Source organism: Apodemus sylvaticus, chromosome 6, assembly GCF_947179515.1.
Source record: "Apodemus sylvaticus chromosome 6, mApoSyl1.1, whole genome shotgun sequence".
In the NCBI taxonomy this organism is placed as follows: domain Eukaryota; kingdom Metazoa; phylum Chordata; class Mammalia; order Rodentia; family Muridae; genus Apodemus; species Apodemus sylvaticus.
This window is the reverse complement of record NC_067477.1, coordinates 23,719,862-23,737,412: the sequence shown is the minus strand read 5'-3', so window position 1 is coordinate 23,737,412 and position 17,551 is coordinate 23,719,862. Positions and strand designations below refer to the sequence as shown.

At 36.6% G+C, this 17,551-nt stretch overlaps 1 protein-coding gene across 1 annotated transcript in view; it reads right to left on the bottom strand.

The window, feature by feature from the left end:
* Positions 1–17,551, bottom strand: part of Eml5 (EMAP like 5) — a 122,138-nt gene that overhangs the window by 27,939 nt on the left and 76,648 nt on the right. Inside the window, exons 22-28 of the mRNA XM_052185272.1 lie at positions 17,218–17,370; positions 16,032–16,163; positions 13,966–14,054; positions 12,896–13,072; positions 10,734–10,935; positions 10,006–10,132; positions 2,993–3,071 (exon numbers count right to left, since the gene is read on the bottom strand). Coding sequence (XP_052041232.1) covers positions 2,993–3,071; positions 10,006–10,132; positions 10,734–10,935; positions 12,896–13,072; positions 13,966–14,054; positions 16,032–16,163; positions 17,218–17,370 — 959 coding nt within the window. The remainder of the gene's footprint in view (positions 1–2,992; positions 3,072–10,005; positions 10,133–10,733; positions 10,936–12,895; positions 13,073–13,965; positions 14,055–16,031; positions 16,164–17,217; positions 17,371–17,551) is intronic.

The following is a 17,551-nucleotide window of genomic DNA, read 5'->3' as shown; positions in this document are numbered from 1 at the left end:
GATCTGAAGTTCTTGTCATATAGGTCTTTCACTTGTTTGGTTAGAGTCGCCCCAAGATACTTTATGTTGTTTGTAGCTATTGTGAAGGGTGTCATTTCCCTAATTTCTTTCTCAGTCTGCTTATCCTTTGAATATATAAAGGCTACTGATTTGCTTGTGTTAATTTTGTAGCCAGCCACTTTGCTGAAGTTGTTTATCAGCTGTAGGAGTTCTCTAGTAGAGTTTTTTGGGTCACTTAAGTATACTATCATATCATCTGCAAAACTATTCTCAACAGTAAAAGAACTTCAGGGGGATTCAATATCCCAGACTTTAAACTCTACTACAGAGCAATAGTGATAAAAACTGTATGGTATTGGTACAATATCAGGCAAGCGGATCAATGGAATAGGATTGAAGACCCAGAAATGAACCAACACACCTATGGTCACTTGGTCTTCGACAAAGGGGCTGAAAGCATCCAGTGGAAAAAAGATAGTCTTTTCAACAAATGGTGCTGGTTCAATTGGAGGTCAGCATGCAGAAGAATGCGCATCAATCCATTCTTATCTCCTTGTACCAAGCTTAACTCCAAATGGATCAAGGACCTCCACATAAAACCTGACACACTGAAACTAATTGAAAAAAAAACTGGGGAAGACCCTAGAGGACATGGGCACAGGGGAAAAGTTCCTGAATAGAACACCAATAGCTTATGCTCTAAGATCAAGAATTGACAAATGGGACCTCATAAAACTACAAAGTTTCTGTAAGGCAAAGGACACTGTCAAAAGGACAAAACGTCAACCAACAGACTGGGAAAGAATCTTCTCCAACCCTAAATCCAACAGAGGGCTAATATCTAATATATACAAAGAACTCAAGAAAGTAGAACCCAGAGATCCAAATAACCCCATTAAAAAGTAGGGTACGGAGCTAAACAAAGAATTTTCACATGAAGAACTTCGGAGAGCTGAGAAACACCTTAAGAAATGTTCAACATCATTAATTATTAGGGAAATGCAAATCAAAACAACCCTGAGATTTCACCTCACACCAGTCAGAATGGCTAAGGTCAAAAATTCAGGAGACAGCAGGTGTTGGCGAGGATGTGGAGAAAGAGGAACACTCCTCCACTGCTGGTGGGATTGCAAGATGGTGCAACCACTTTGGAAATCAGTCTGGCGGTTCCTCAGAAAACTGGGCATGTCACTTCCTGAGGACCCTGTTATACCACTACTGGGCATATATCCAGAGGATTCTTCAGCATGCAATAAGGACACATGCTCCACTATGTTCATAGCAGCCCTATTTGTAATAGCCAGAAGCTGGAAAGAACATAGATGTCCTTCAACGGAGGAATGGATACAAAAAATGTGGTATATTTATACAATGGAGTACTATTCAGCCATTAGAAACAATGAATTCATGAAATTCTTAGACAAATGGATGGAGCTGGAGAACATCATACTAAGTGAGGTAACCCAGTCTCAAAAGATCAATCATGGTATGCACTCACTGATAAGTGGATATTAGACTAGAAACTTTGAATACCCAGGACATAATCCACAAATTAAATGGTGTCCAAAAAGAATGGAGGAGTGGGCCCTAGTTCTGGAAAGACTCAGTGCAAGAGTATAGGGGAATTCCAGAACAGGGAAGTGGGAAGGGGTGGATGGAAGAATAGGGGGACGGAAGACGGTTTATGGGACTTGCGGGGAGTGGGGACCCAGAAAAGGGGAAATCATTTGCAATGTAAATAAAAATAAATAAATAAATAAATAAAGTAAATACAAATTTTAAGAAGATAAAAAAAAGAAGACATCCTATTTAAAAGAAATGTAATTATATTGATGTGTATTGGTGCTTGTAGTGAAACTCTATAACTCCATTTTCTTGGTGTTCACAAAAAAAAAGGAAAAATTAATATGGCACACTATTTCCAAAAATGATTTACACTTATTGATTATCCTCTTATTTCTCTGGTCCCTTTTCTGAATGAGGCAATACTGAATTTTGTATACCTATTATTTCCACATAGACTACAAATGCCTAGTAAATCCACAGATATTCATAGCTACTCATGCAAAAATAAAAATATTTAGTTGCAGAAAAAAATAATCTTTTTTTTAGATTTATTAGCTTTTTATTTATATGACACTGCAGCTGTCTTCAGACACACTAGAAGAGTGCATGGGATCCCATTACAGATGGCTGTGAGCCACCTGTGGTTGGTGGGAATTGAACTCACAACCTCTGGAAGAGCAGTCAGTGTTCTTTACTGCTAAGCCATCTCTCCAGCTTGACACATTTCTTATGTCCAAAGGAGTGTGGCAGTTTGTATTCATTGTTAGTCTAAGTGCTTGGTCTACATACTTCAGATAAATTATGTCCAAATTAGAGACTCAGGAGAAACCAAAGTGGTTTCTGACAAATAATGGGTGAAGTCCCAACAGAGACTCCTACAGGTGGAAGTATTCATTGCCTTTTGAGTGGTGGGAAAGAGCTACAATCCTTACTCCCTCTAATAGATGTACCCCTTTCTCATGCTGGCCTAGCACAGTTTGCTGGTTTGATGCTGATGGGAGCATTATGAAATGCCTGTGAAAAGGCCTGATGATTGACGAGATAAGGAGAATCAATCTCCATCTATTAAATGTATCACATAAGGTAAAATTTCCTGAAATAGTACGTTTACTCTTTAACTTACAAAATCAGCTTAATAACCATAAGACACCACCAAGGTGCCTTGCTTGGCCATAAACCATTCATATACATTTACATTATTCAAGATACTAATCAATCTAGGTCATTAAAAAGACTCATTTGAAATTAAGAGATGCAGAGGATATCAATCCAAATTTTCAACTTGAGCAAGAATTAAGCAACCATCTTTTACAACTAACCAAGCAAAGATAATTTAATATACCTGGTTTCATGAAAATGAATGGCAAAATTTGAATGTTTATAAAAAAAGGAAGCATGGGAATATTGGGAAATCTGTTTCCCTTACCTCTATGGGTCTCTTCTTCTTACCAACATTGTTTGACTGAAGTTTCTCGGGCTGTGGTGGGGCCCTACTCACTGGAGGCCTGGAACAGAGGGGTGGGAAGGCAGAAGGCAAATCACATGGAGTCCCCAACCTTTCCCTCCAGAATTGTCACCCTCTGCAAAGGCATCCCACTCTCGTTCAACTAGACTGTGCTCTATCTTTATAACTTCTAACACAGAAAGAAACAACATCTTTATTCATGATTAACTTTAATATCTTTCGTCTATGTCTCATAATGTAAATAACAGCATAAGAATAGACAAATGTAAGACTATTAGTTTTACATACTCAAACATTTCTGGATGGGTGTATCATCATCAAAGCCTGAAGTAGTGTTCCACAGCATCCCTCATGCCTCACATGGCAAATATATAAAACATTCTGACAGAGAATTTGGATAACATTTTCATGAACTTTCTATACTGTTGGTAACGTAATTCATATGAGTTCAAATTTATATGTCCCTCCATGTTCCTCCATGCCCTTTACTAGTCCCCAGTCTGAATTCCCTCATGGTGACTAACCACATCAACATCAGGAAGATATTCAGAAAGTCGTTTTATAGTCACACAGCATTGTGAACACCCCATCAAGGGTCATTACCACAACTATTGACCCCAAATTGCCTTCTTCCATATCTGTTTATGGCCTATTTATCACCTTTCCCTACATAATGGCTCTTGAATCAATCCCTCCCCTAGCTGCTCAGGTTCTACTAAAATGTTCCTGATTCCAACAGAGCACAGATTCATATTCTGAATTATATAATTGTTAAGGCATTTTGGTAAAACCTTTAATTTTTAAAAGCCACTTACTAGTCCATCTCACCATTATTCAAATATTTTATAATCTGAACACTGAATCTAAATCATGCACTAACTTCTCTTTAAAATTTAAATATTCAATTTATAACTAAATTAGAAATGATACTCATTAATTTTATAAAAATTTCCAACACTTAATAATTTATTAAGACATATAAATAGATTACAAAATTACTGTCAAGTTATATATTTGCAAAGCTAAAAGAAGTACTGCATCTTCTAAAAAAATTTAATTGTGTGTGTATGTGTGTGTATGTGTGCATGCACATGTGCATGTATTGGTGCATGCCTGATCTGAGTGTATATATGTGCATCACATGCATGTAGGAGCTCATAGAGGTCAGAAGAGATGTCAGATGTCCTAGAACTAGAATTAAGGATGTTTGTGAGCCACCACAGAGTTTGGGTACTGAACACAGCCAGTCCTCTGAAAGAACAGCCAGTGCTCTTAACCACTGAGCCATCTCTCCAGCCCTAGTTCTGCATATTGAACATGCATTCAAAATAAATGCAGAATGTTGGAGATCTGGCCTGGAGGTAGCATGGTGGCCTATCATATGCAAGCATACATTTCATCCTGAGTACTGTAAAATAGTGTTAAATAAATGTATATATTCACACAAAGCATGAAATAGTATCTACAAGAAAGAGTGACTGGTGTCACAAAAATATCAAAAACATGTAAGTTTCCAAGTTATAATTAGAAATTTAAAGTTCACATGTTTAAATTTTGAATGTCCATAAATAAAAACAGAATTAAATTTATAATATTTAACATTTAAGAATATTCCTATTGGGAGTAATTCAAAGAAGGTAGAAAACCTGACTTTTCTTCTAAGCCAATGTTGTTGGTAAACTTTATTCAAATTTTAAGTATCTGATAGCTTTAATTCTAATTCCATTAGCAAGTTTTATCTATATAATTGTATGTAACAATTAAGCATATTTTAATTTTTATAAGGATTATTTCCATAAATTGTATTACTGCCTAAAATGAAGGTATTCGACTTTAAATTTATACAATTTGGATAGATCAAACTTTAGTACTAGAGTGACTTATGTAAGCCAAATAATAAAGATGCCATTCCTTCACAGGGAGGAAAAGTAGAGACACAGGTCAAGAACAAAGCGCCACTGCTCACTAATGGCAAATAGGAGAGATGATAAAAACACAGAATTCAGTCTTACAAACAGAGCAAAGTCAGGGTTACCTGGATCCTCTTCTCAGCAGCAAAGGAAAAAGAAGAATGATTATAACATGTATTTCAATTTAAAACATTAACAGTATCTCTCAAAATGAAATATTGTTAGGTTTAGCACAGATAAGCTATAATTCATACATTAAAGGCTTGTTTTTAGTTTATTACTATATATAAGAAAAGCTTAAATTATTCCATAGAAATTAGAAGATAAAAAGGCAGACATGAGAATTCAGAATGCTCTGTGATGAATTTTAGAGTGTTATTCAAGCAAAATATTTAATCTTATCTTTGTTAAGAAAGGAATAGAGAGATACCCTTAGCCAGGTATCACTGGGCAGCTTTTAAAGAAGTTATCTAATGAGACCATCATTCAGATCTAAGAAAGTTCTTGAGGTACTAACTCAAGCAAACAGACTTGATCATTCAAGCAAGTTTAAAACTTAGTTAGCAAAGAAGTACCGTTAAAAGAAAAATGCCAACTGAGTGTGGTGGTGCTCATCTTCAATGCCAGCACTCTCTGGGAAGCTGAGGCAAGGGGACTGCTGTGAACTCAAGAGTAGCCTAAGCTATTAGGACCAGGCCAGCCAGAGCCACAGAGTAAAACTCTCCAAGGAAATCCGCCTTTCACTGTATCCTAAAAGGACTAGCTCCCTGACTAGGAGAACAACGCTTGGCAGGTGACTGAAATCCCAGCATTTGGGCAGCTGAGGAGAAGGGACATCAAATGTCACCCAGCTCTGGCTATATATACTTAAGATTCTGTCTCAGAACACCAGAATAAAATGAAATAAACCACAAAGGTCTGAGGATGCAGCTGTTTTGGAGCACTTGGCGATGACTGGAGGCCTGGATTCAGAACTAGGGGCAGGTGGAGGGGAGTGACAAGGAAATCACTATCAGGACTGAACAGGTCACACCTGTTCACACTCCTGTCACACCGTCCTGGCATACGGTGATCCAAGCACAGGATGCTCACACTTGTGACAGCAATTACATCTCTACTTAGCTTCCCATTTTCTAAACCAGTGATTCCTAAGTGACTGCGTGCTCTCAGAAGCAGCCTTTCAACTTCACTTCATTCTGCGCTTTCTGCTACCGTACTCCTGTAACATGGAGCACAGTACTAAACTCAGTACATTACATACAGGCCTGAGACAGGAAGGATGCTTCATTTCTGTTAAGTTCATGGAAAAGTATGTGGGCCTCTTCAGAGATCAAAGCCACAGTCTGGACTCATCTTTGCATATATTATACTGTTGAAAATGCAAAATGAATCTCCCAGCTGATTTTTGCTGTTGAACATTCAAGAGTAGTAGCTGGATATCTGAACAATCTAGTCTCAATGCACTTCTTTTCTTTTTTTTTTTGGTTTTTCGAGACAGAGTTTCTGTGTAGCCCTGGCTGTCCTGGAACTCACTCTGTAGACCAGGCTGGCTCAAATGTACTTCTGTGTAGCCCCGGCTGTCCTGAAACTCACTCTGTAGACCAGGCTGGCTCAAATGTACTTCTTGTCCTTATCACCTATCACTTCTCTAGAATTCATGATTTTTTTTACTTCTAAAATCGACTATTTCCATGTTGTCTCCTTTAGAATTGCTGAAGACACTTTCAGCTAACTGAAGGTAGTGAAGTCAGCATGCCAACTGACTTTCTTATCCATCTAATATTGTTAAACATAAAGATGCCATATTTATCCTATTTTAATATTTTTAAATGAATGAATATGTTAAACTTTATTAAACAGAACACATGTTTATTAACTTGATAATCTTTTCAGTCCAATAAAAGTCATTTGTAAAACTAACTCGTAATGAAGGTCTACTTTCAAAATAACAACCACGTTTCATTTTCTAATTATTTTTGGCAAGTGAAACTAAATGTTTTATAGAAAAAGTTAGTGCCTTGACATAAGGATCAAAATAGAATACTAAACATTTTAACAGAATATGTTCCTTAAAACACTTACCTTACTACCCCCTGTCTTTGAGCAGAAGAGAAGCAGGGACAATGGGAAATTGGAGGTGAGTCCATATGACAATGAGCAAGCAGAAGAAAATAACATCAAAAGAAAGCAAAGAAAACACATCTCTAATTCTAAAATGGATTTTGGATATTTTAATTAAAAAACTAGAAATCCTACTAAAAGTTAACCACCTTAGATACAAAATATTTGCTATAAATATTTATTGAAAAAGAAAGTCATATCGCTATTAAAATCATTTAGAAAAATAATAATGAAATGTCAACTAAATATAATAGTAATCAACTGTCATCGGAAATATTTCCTATAAAGCAGACGAATCAATGCTTAACTGCTCATTGAGTAACTGATATTTAATGGCTAACAATAAAATATGAGGCAACTATTTAAATAAGTAAAGCATACTTTGAGTAATATATTCGAAATTGGAGAAAGAAGTAACTCCTTATCTCCTTCTACTTTATCATTTCTGTGAAAATAAGGACTCTTTTAAGCCACACTGCTGACTTCTGTCAGCATTTTCAAAAGAATTTAGCAGGACTGATGTCAACTACAGAAAATGAAAATGAAATGTGAAATTCAGAAATAACTCTGAGACATTAGCTGTAAAAAATTCCAAACTAGAGCTGGGCCTGGTGGCTTACACCTGTAGTGCCAGCACTTCAGACACAGAGGCAGGAAGCAATGCACATGAGGAAAGCCAGGTCACTGGACTCAGTGAGCTCCAGGCCTGACTGGGCCACAAAGCCAGACCTTGTCTCAAGATAACTAAAGCAATGGCTACAGTGATGACAGCATCAAACAGTTCTTCAAAAGAGGAAACGTTTCCCTGTGCATCACTTAGATTCACCAATGAAGAGGAAATATGCTTTACTGGGATAAAATGAGGCTTCTAGAGTAAAGTTTGGTTATAGAACAAACTGATCTGAAGAATGATGAAATTTTTTTGAAAAATATCAATATAACTTATGAAAGAGATTATGGTACTTTTTACTTTTCATTGTTTGGGAACTAGAATTTTCCTTAAATAGTACTACTAATAATTATTCAAATATTCAGTTTTAAAAACCCACATTTGTTTGTTAATATGTATTCCCATAATTAATAAATACTCAGGTAGTACTCATTACTTTGTGAACATTTAACTTCAGAATTAGTATTTTAGATTAGACTTTCTTTCTTGTATGAGACAGGCTCTCACTCTGTAGCCCTGGTGGCCTGGAACTTGCTTTGTAGAACAGGCTGCCCTCGTGTTCATGGAGATCTGCCTCTGCTCCCTAGATTACAGATGTGCGCCACCATGCCCAGCCTGCTCTATATTTTCCTAAATGAGACTGGTGTCATCAGTAAAGATCTATTTCTTAATCTTTAATATTTAACATAATTTATTTAATTTTTGATTATTTTATTTAGATATTGAATAATCCATAGATAAGGATTAAAGCTCTCATATTGGCAGTGAAGAAACAGCCTAAGAACAGATGAATATTTCTTCAAGCTCACACTACTGGTAAATGGCAACAAAGGGTATTTCTTTTGACTGGCTCCACATGTATGGATTTAGCACTAGACACTATCTTCTAGCAAGCTGCCTCTCCCTGACACTTTAGTACAAGTACTCAGATCACCCATGTGAATGACTTTCCTAAAAATGCTTTTATACGTTGCTTCTTCACACAGAACAAACGAACACTCTTTCAGACTCTGTGGTGGATGACTGCCCACCATTGTTACAGTATTGTATGAACCAACTGAGCCCATGGAGCAGAAAGGAGCCTTCCCTGGGATACTTGTAATAAAGTTTCCCTCATCACAGCCTTCTCCAGAAGTTACTGCTATCCCACCCACAACCACCTCTCTGTTTCTGTTTCTGGATACTGTCTTTTATTATCTCAACCTCTTCACATTGCTCCACAGGCTTATTTTGTTCCATTTGTGATTCTGAGGATGTGGCCCAGGGCTGTGTGCATGCTGACAAGTGCTCTATCACAAGGCTGCAGTCCCAAACCCCAATTGTCTCTTTATTGTTCTCCATCGTTCATTCATAGCATTAGGTCAAACCCTCTTCTCAACACAGACGTTACTAAAAACATCTCAGCTGGGCTGGTGAAGAGCACATGTGCTTGACTTTCAAGCATGAGAACCTAAGTTCAATCTTCAGAACCCATGTTAAAAAAAAAGATGAGGGCTGGATAGATGGCTCAGTGGTTAAGAACACTGACTGCTCTTCTGAAGGTCCTGAGTTCGAATCCCAGCAACCACATGGTAGCTCACAACCATCCGTAAAAGAGATCTGATGCCCTCTTCTGGTGTGCCTGAAGACAGCTACAGTGTACTTAGATATAATAGTAAATAAATCTTTCAAAAATTATAAAAAATAAAAAAGGAATAGGATTATTTTAAAGAAAATATGAAAAAGATAGATGGCTTCTGAGAAACAAGATCCAACAGGCAAAGTCAGCCTCTGACTACCACAGCTACACTCATAAACATGCACTTGTATGCATGCATGGGAACACACACAAAAGTTTCCTTTTTATAAAATTGCTCTGAATATGTTGATTCTATATCAAGAACAGTAATTTCCATTAAAGACAAGCTATACTTCAACCTGTTTTTTTGGAAAGATTCCTTAAACAACAGCAACCTCTTCATTGAGGATGCGCAGAAAGGATTTTTCAAGATGAGTCACACCTCTTTCTCTTCCCCAGTTTATCACACACACTTATGAAAGTCTAAAAATAAGATTAATCCAACCACAGTAGCTTTATATATTGATGTAACATTTTTGAACTCCTTGTAAAGATAGTGTCAACATGAAAAATACTTAAAGATAATTTCTAACAGAGGCTCACGACTGCATAAATCAACCCTGTTATTAACTTCTATAGAAAATCCATTTAGATAAAATTCAAATTTTTATGTCAGTCTCTTTTTTCCTCATCAAACTTTAAACTTTATTATTACCTTTCATCAACTGATGGCTCTTTCTGTTGCAAATGAGGCTTGACTCCAAACATTGGGCGAATATTAGTTGATAAGGCTCTGATGGTGTAGCTAATTTCATTCTCTCTTGTAACATCACTGTCATAGCCTGTCATTAAGATATACAAGTTATTAAATGATAAGGTGATCAATTACATTCTTATAAATTCATCTTCTTCCAACAATATAAAATAAATTGTTAAGGGTACATTACTAAATATGCAACTAGAAAAATTAATGTGAAGAACATTTAATATGTAATGATATCTACTAATTATCACTAACTGTACATTAGTGTAAGTTACAAAAATGAGTTTAATTATCTCATTTTTAATAAAAGTGCTAAATACATAAGTGTACACATACATTAGTATGTACTCTCAACTGTTAAGTGTGAATGAATTTAACATTTATTCATCCATTCTATGTTTTTATAATTACTAGTATTACTGACACATTAAGAAAATCAAAATCATCTTAAAATATAAAGCTCAACAATATAAAAGCTATAATAGCACTCACATAAAATATGCTAGCTGTTTTATAGATGACATGCCAGTCATGAGTCACAAAAACAATTTTTCTGTAAAACTGACCCAAACACTAATAACACAATTGTTCAACCATGATGATTATTTTTAACTTCTATGGTTTGAATCGGTGGAGCTACTTTTTCTGTATTTTTGTTAAAGTGTTTTCAAATGAAATACCTCCATCTTCTTCAGAATCTATATCAGACTCTTCACTGTCACAGTTCTTCTTTTCCCGATGGCTCTCCATTTCATTTGTCCATACCATTAAGGACATATCTGCTCCTCCCAGCGTAACCAGCATGCTGTCATCGTAAGTCCAGCGAACATTTGTCACGTGTGTGCTGTGAGCCACATACTTCTTGAACTTTCCAAATTTTCCCTGAAGATAAAGTGAATCCAAACATTCTTTCTCAATTCTAGTATTGATACTTTTGTTTATAAAGTCTGAAGTAAATACATTATATATATATATATATATATATATATATATATATATATATATATATATATATATATATATATATATAAATATATAAATAAATAATAAGAACACACATACAATTATATTTTACTTCAATTCACTTGTGCCCTCTTTGGTAAGTAATATATACACAGAGTATACAAATAGCCCCTCTCTCTCTCTCTCTCTCTCTCTCTCTCTCTCTCTTTCTCTCTCTCTCTCTCCTCACCCTCTCTTTCCTTCTTCCTTTTTTATCTTTTAGTGTTCCAATATCTGATAGACAGGCAGTAGGCACTCTACTACAGAACTATGTTCTCCAGAACTGTAATACATTTTAAATACAAAGGGAACTGTAAGTTACATACCCTTGAAAGTTTAGTTTTGCAAGTAAATTTGAGATCAATAAACTATAAGTAGGTTTTAAGTGACATCTTTTCAGAGTTGTTAAAATAAAGTTTTCATATTAGCAAAGCACAGGGGTCAGGGAGATGACTCAGCATGTCAAGGTGCTTGCTGTCAAGTTGAGTGATTTGAGTGCGATCTGTAAAGCCATACTGGAGGGAAGGACCAACGTCAGCAGGTGTCCCCTGACCTCCATGTGCTATGGCATACAGTGCTGTCATACACCCATACATTTGTGCCTATACCCCCCACACATAAATAAAATAAGTAAGAGAAAATGAGTGGATTCTCTTTGTAGGAGACAATCAAAATTAGGGGTCTGGTAAGAAGGCTGAGTAGAAAAAGGTACACCACTAAGCCGGAATTTAATTCTCAGAACTGCTTGGTGGAAGGAGAGAACTGATTCTCTCAAGTTGTTCTCTGGCCTCCACATGTCCGCAGGCTATAAAGCACATATGCTTCTCCCCACAAATAGATGAAAAAAAAGACCTGTTATTGTTGTTAAGGAGGAGGAATCTGTCCTCAAGGCACAGAGTTTCTCTAAGATTGTGGGGTTCTTGCTACAGGGACTTCCTTCCTTCCTCCCTTCCCCTATTAGGGATCAATCAGGCTAGGTAAGTTCCATACTTACTATAAAATGAAATCCCTGTGCCTAGGATATTTTCTTGAGTGGATGAATTCCCAGTAAAAAGTTTAAAACCTATGTTTTCACTTCAGTGAGTATTTGGAGATGCTAACAAGGGCAGCTGAGGCCACCCCGTGCTCCATACCATGATAATATCTCAGCACCCACTTCAAATTCTGTTTATGTTCGTGATGCCAGATTACAATATATAACTTAGTTTACGACAATTAGAAAGTCAATGCACTTGAACTATATACACAAGTTTTACTTTTGTGGGAAGCAGAAGCCTAATGTTTTACAATAGTGTGAATAAAGGTCAATAACAAACACACAACAACAAAGGTCAATAACAACCAAACAACACAGACTAGAGAGAGGTAAAGAATCTGTAGTAGCTGGTTTCAGAAAAAAACAAATCATATTAAATCAATGTTATTTAATTTTATAGGTATTTAACTGTTTATTATGTATTACCTTCTTTTTCTGATATAAACCCAACATCTATAAAGCTCATACTGACTCTTAATGGTTTATAGCAAAGTTATATTTATGCTTATAATTAATTACAAAATTATATTGATAAAAGGAATACTAAGGGAGGGATATTTATTTAATAATGAAAAATACTGTACAATATAACACATAAGCCAAGGTACAGTTTAGTAGACTATAACACTTATTTTCAGATAAAGCTATTAATATGATGCTAAGAATAGGGAATACAATCCCAAACCTCTGGCCATATAACATTACATACTATCTATACATTACTATTACTAAAACAGTGAACTTTATATTCCCTCCATCATTTTCATTACAGTATCATTAGATAAGTTAAAGAGAAACACATACTTTAGCTGGGTATCTGAACAGCTTCACGAATCCCAAGTCATCCCCTGTGGCTAGAACCATTTTGTCACTGGTGAGGCAAGAGGCAGTTACATCTGTCACTTCTCCAATCACTGGCCAAATTCCCTCGGTACATAAACCAAGTACACTTGTCCATGTTGCCCAACTAATTTTTTCCGCCTAAAAATATATTAAAAAAAACCTGCTATAAGATTCTAAGATTTAATATGCCAAGTCTAAATATTTTTCCATCACAGTAAAAGTAAAGATTTAACAGGGAAATTGCTAAATCCTTAGCTGGTTTTATAGCTTCCCAGCCCCATTGCCTGCAGACAATCTCAGCATAATATCATTTAGGACATGCTGACTATACACATACTATATGTCCTAACTTCTGAGCACATAAAGATAAGTCAAACTGCTCCTTCTCACAGATTACCCCAAAACAAGGCTTCCTGTGTATCTAAGTCTCTATTAATGGATTATAAACACATTTTTCAATCAGTCTACAAATTAAGAAGTCTGATAGCCTCTTTACATGTTACATTTGCTCATACCAACTAAAAATTAGTGATATTATCAGGCATAAGACCAAGAATAATTTTCTTTCCTTCCTCTCCTCCCCCCACTCCATCCCCATACACACCTGTGAGAACAAGTGTCTTAGGTATACAGGCTTCAAAAGATGCTGTACACATGGTACCTCAGAGGTGGAGACAGCATGTCCTGTTTACCAGGGAATGCTTCTTACCCTTTCAGGACAGCGATTCAAGTGCAGCTAAGTATAAAGGTTCTACATTCTTCTAAGACCAGGCTGGCTTTGAACTCAGAGAGATCCAGTTGCTAGAATTAAAGGCCTACACCATCAGGCCCAGATTCCTTCTTTTTAAAAGTATCTCTTTTCTTCACCCATCTATTTCTCTACCTGGCCCAGTAAAATAAACTTGCTGGAAAAATTATTGAAATCCTGTGAGCATGAATGATCATCACATACAGATGAATGATGGGAGGGAGGCCTCAGTTTCCCAGCCACTGTCACATAAACATCATGACAAGCATCGCCATCTTCCTACCTCCACACTGGGGATGGTTTGTTTTTTTCCTCTGGGAGCTTCAAAGAATAGCTGTTCTTTAGCACCAGTGTTGACCTGTAAAAGCTTTCCTTAAAAGAGAATTTAAAAATTACAGACATATTAAAGACACATGAATACAAATATCATCACTCTTAACTATAATTCCCAGAAAGAAAACAAGCCATAACATGTGATAAACATCTCACAGGATGATCGGAACTTGTGTAATTATTCCCTAGGGAGAACTGGAATGTTCCTGTCTAGAGACAAATTACCCTGAGCTAGCTTTAATCCTCTAAACTGTGATTCACTGCTCACTCACCTCTGCAGGAGACCTAGCATGCTTGGTACTATTTATTAATTAGGTAAATCCTTTCAGGATAGTCAGAGTCCTCATTTCCACCAACCCAAAGAATAAGAAGGCCAGCAGACAGCGTTTGAGGCCTAAGACATGGATTCCCTCTGCAGAGCCGTCTACCTGATTTACACACCAATGTCCATTTTATCCTGAAATGTTTCTTTCTTTTCTTTCTTATCACAACCTCAATTTCCCTTTCCTTCCATTCCCCCCACCTCCCCTTCCCCCTGCCTCATCCATTCCTCCTCCATTTCTTTTCAGAAAAGGGCAGGCTCTCCTATGGATATGAACCAGTCATGGCCTATCAAGTAGTTCAAGACGAGGTGCTTCCTCTCCAGCTATAGCTAGACAATCTAGTAGGAGGAATGAGGCTCAAAGGCAGTCAATAGAGTCAAACACAGCTCCTGTCCCCTCTGTTAGGAGTCCCACGTGAAGACCACACTACACAGCTGTAACACATGTGCAGAGGGCCTAGGTCAGCCCCATAAAGACTTTCTGGTTGGCAGTGGGTCCCTTCAAATCCATACACCTATGGACACTTGATTTTTGAAGAAGGCAGCAAATATACAATGAAAAAAAGAAAGCATCTTCAATAAGTGGTACTGGTATAATAAATATACTTGTGAAATGTCTTGATTTATAACTTTCCTTGTTTTATGATTATGAAAACTTCTGTTGGAACATGGTATTTGGGGTAACCTGGGTCTGTGTCCCTAGGCCATGGTCACTTGTATACAGCTCCAGAATGAGCTTAACTTTACCCACTGTGAAGTGATAGCTTTATTTTTGCACGGGTATTTGTGTTTTGTTTATATTTTTCAGGAAAACTAAACTTTAAGGCCTATATTTTGAGCCAGTCAAGAGACTGAGAAAGGTCAGAAGACTTATAAGTTCAAGGACTGCCTGGACTGCAGAATGAATTCAAGGCAAACCTGTGGGATTTAGCAAGACCCTATCTGAAAGTGAAAAATAAGAAATGGCCAGGGACATAGCTCAGTGGCAAGAGCACTTGCATGGCATGGAAAGCCCTCTATAATGAATGTATTAACATCATTGCATTCTCTTAATCTCTATTTAATTAAATAATTTCATTCATAAAAGGCTTATTTTTTATGTAGTTGGTGTTCACACTAAAAAGAAACAAAACACCTTTTCTTGTGAAAATTACTTGCTTAAATTGTGTAAGTATAGAATTTAAGAAACAAAGAACTTAGAAAATAAAAAAATAAATACAGAAAGAATTTAAGGATATTTGTGAAATGTTAACTTATAATATGAATTTTAAAAAAGTTAAAAATATCCTTTAAAATGAGGGCATTTAAAATATTTAATATTTGTCCAAATTTTTCAAACATTATTTGAATGTATGCTATGCACTCTGCAGAGAAGTACTTACTTATTAACTACTATGCCATAAAATCATGGCAATTTTTTTAGAAAAATATATGATATACTAAATAATGGAAAAAGTGATTTTGAAATCTTTACATTTCTATTTCTAAATTTGAAATGTGTGAAGTTTATCTGACAAAAATTGGGGCATTACGGCTAATTTCTTTCTTGTATAAACTTTACATTACTTTAAAGTTCACACTGCATTGCCACCTATACTGACAGTCTGAACTCTACAGTGTCTGCCCTGAGCTGCATCCCGACTGCTGCCCTGCAGACTGCTCCAGAGCCTACGCAGTTCTCAGCAGCGCCTTACCTCTGCTGTCCCAGTCGATGTGGGTGACGTAGCTGGTTGCTCCTTTGCAAACCCCCACGCGTTTACTACTCATCACGTTGTATATATCAACGAAGCTGTCATGGGATGCCACAGCAAGGTATTTCCCAGAACCTACGACAGAAACATCTGTCTATCTCTCTTATCTCAGGAAGGAGTTTCTGACTCTGCAACTAGAGGTAACTTTAGTATATTTGAGGGTAGTCTAAAGTGTCTCATAAGCTATACTATAATCAGGCCCATCTGTTAATATCAAATTATAATATATTTCAAGAACATTTATAACAAAATGAAGCACATTTTCTTAGGGTAACACATTAGATCAGTAGACAGCAAAATTTAAAGAGCCAGTATGACCCAATTTTGATACAATCAATCCTTCCCCCAAATCCTGCTAAATGTGTAGGGAAAATGGACCAAAATCAACATAAGAAATGTTTGTCTTATTAGTAATTCCTACATTGCAGTGGGCTCTGTAGTAGAAAATGAATAAAAAAAATATGGCATAAAACTTAGGTACTTTCAAAAACATTACTATATAAAACAATAGTTATTTGGCCCCTTTTATTTACAAACATGAAAACTAAAGTCCACCTAAAGTACCCTGACCCAAGTAATTTGGAAAATTAGTGGCATAAAGATTAAGATTAAACAGACATTTGCACTTAGCAAGTTCAGGGCTTTTACACCCGACCTGCTGTCTAATCAAAAAGTAAAACCTTGAGGCTGGAGAGATGGTCAATGGACAGAGTACTTGCCATACAAACAGAAGACCTGATGTTTGGATCCTCATACCCATGTGAAAAGCTGGGCATGGCTACACCCTGTGACCCCAACACTGTTGGGGGTGGAGACGAGAGGACTGTTGAGCTCGCGCACTGGCTAGCCTAGTTTCAGGTTCAGTGAGAGACATGGTCTCAAAAGGAGTAAGATGGATGATAGCTGAGTAGGACACCAACTGTCCTCTGAGTTTACACACATATACCACACACTGAAATCTCAGTCTCTTCCTCCCTCCTGCCCCCCTCTCCACACACACAAAGAGAAAGAGAGACAGAGACAGAGAAACAAAGAAAGTATGGTCTAAGGTAAAATAAATTAGAAAAAATTTACACACTGATACATTTACTCACTGCTGCTAATAAATACAAATTTAATGCAATCTCACCAGGTGAAAACCGGATGTCTGAAATAATATCTTTTCTGTGGTGAAAGGACACAAGATCCTCTAGAGTGTCTGCATTGGCCATTAAGAAGCTTCCATCGTTGAGACCTACAGCTAAAGCTTTTCCATCAGGGGAAAAGCAGCAGCACCTCCCACCTGAAAGAGAAGAAAAGCATCTGGGACTGTCTGCCCATATACATGTTTAAACTATGTGCTTTAAGGACTTTTAATTATAAAGAGGAACTTGTATGTATTCTGGCCTCAAATCAACATAAAACAGAAGACATTCTGTTAAAATAAACTGGCTTCTAAACTTAAGAAAAATGTACTGTTATTT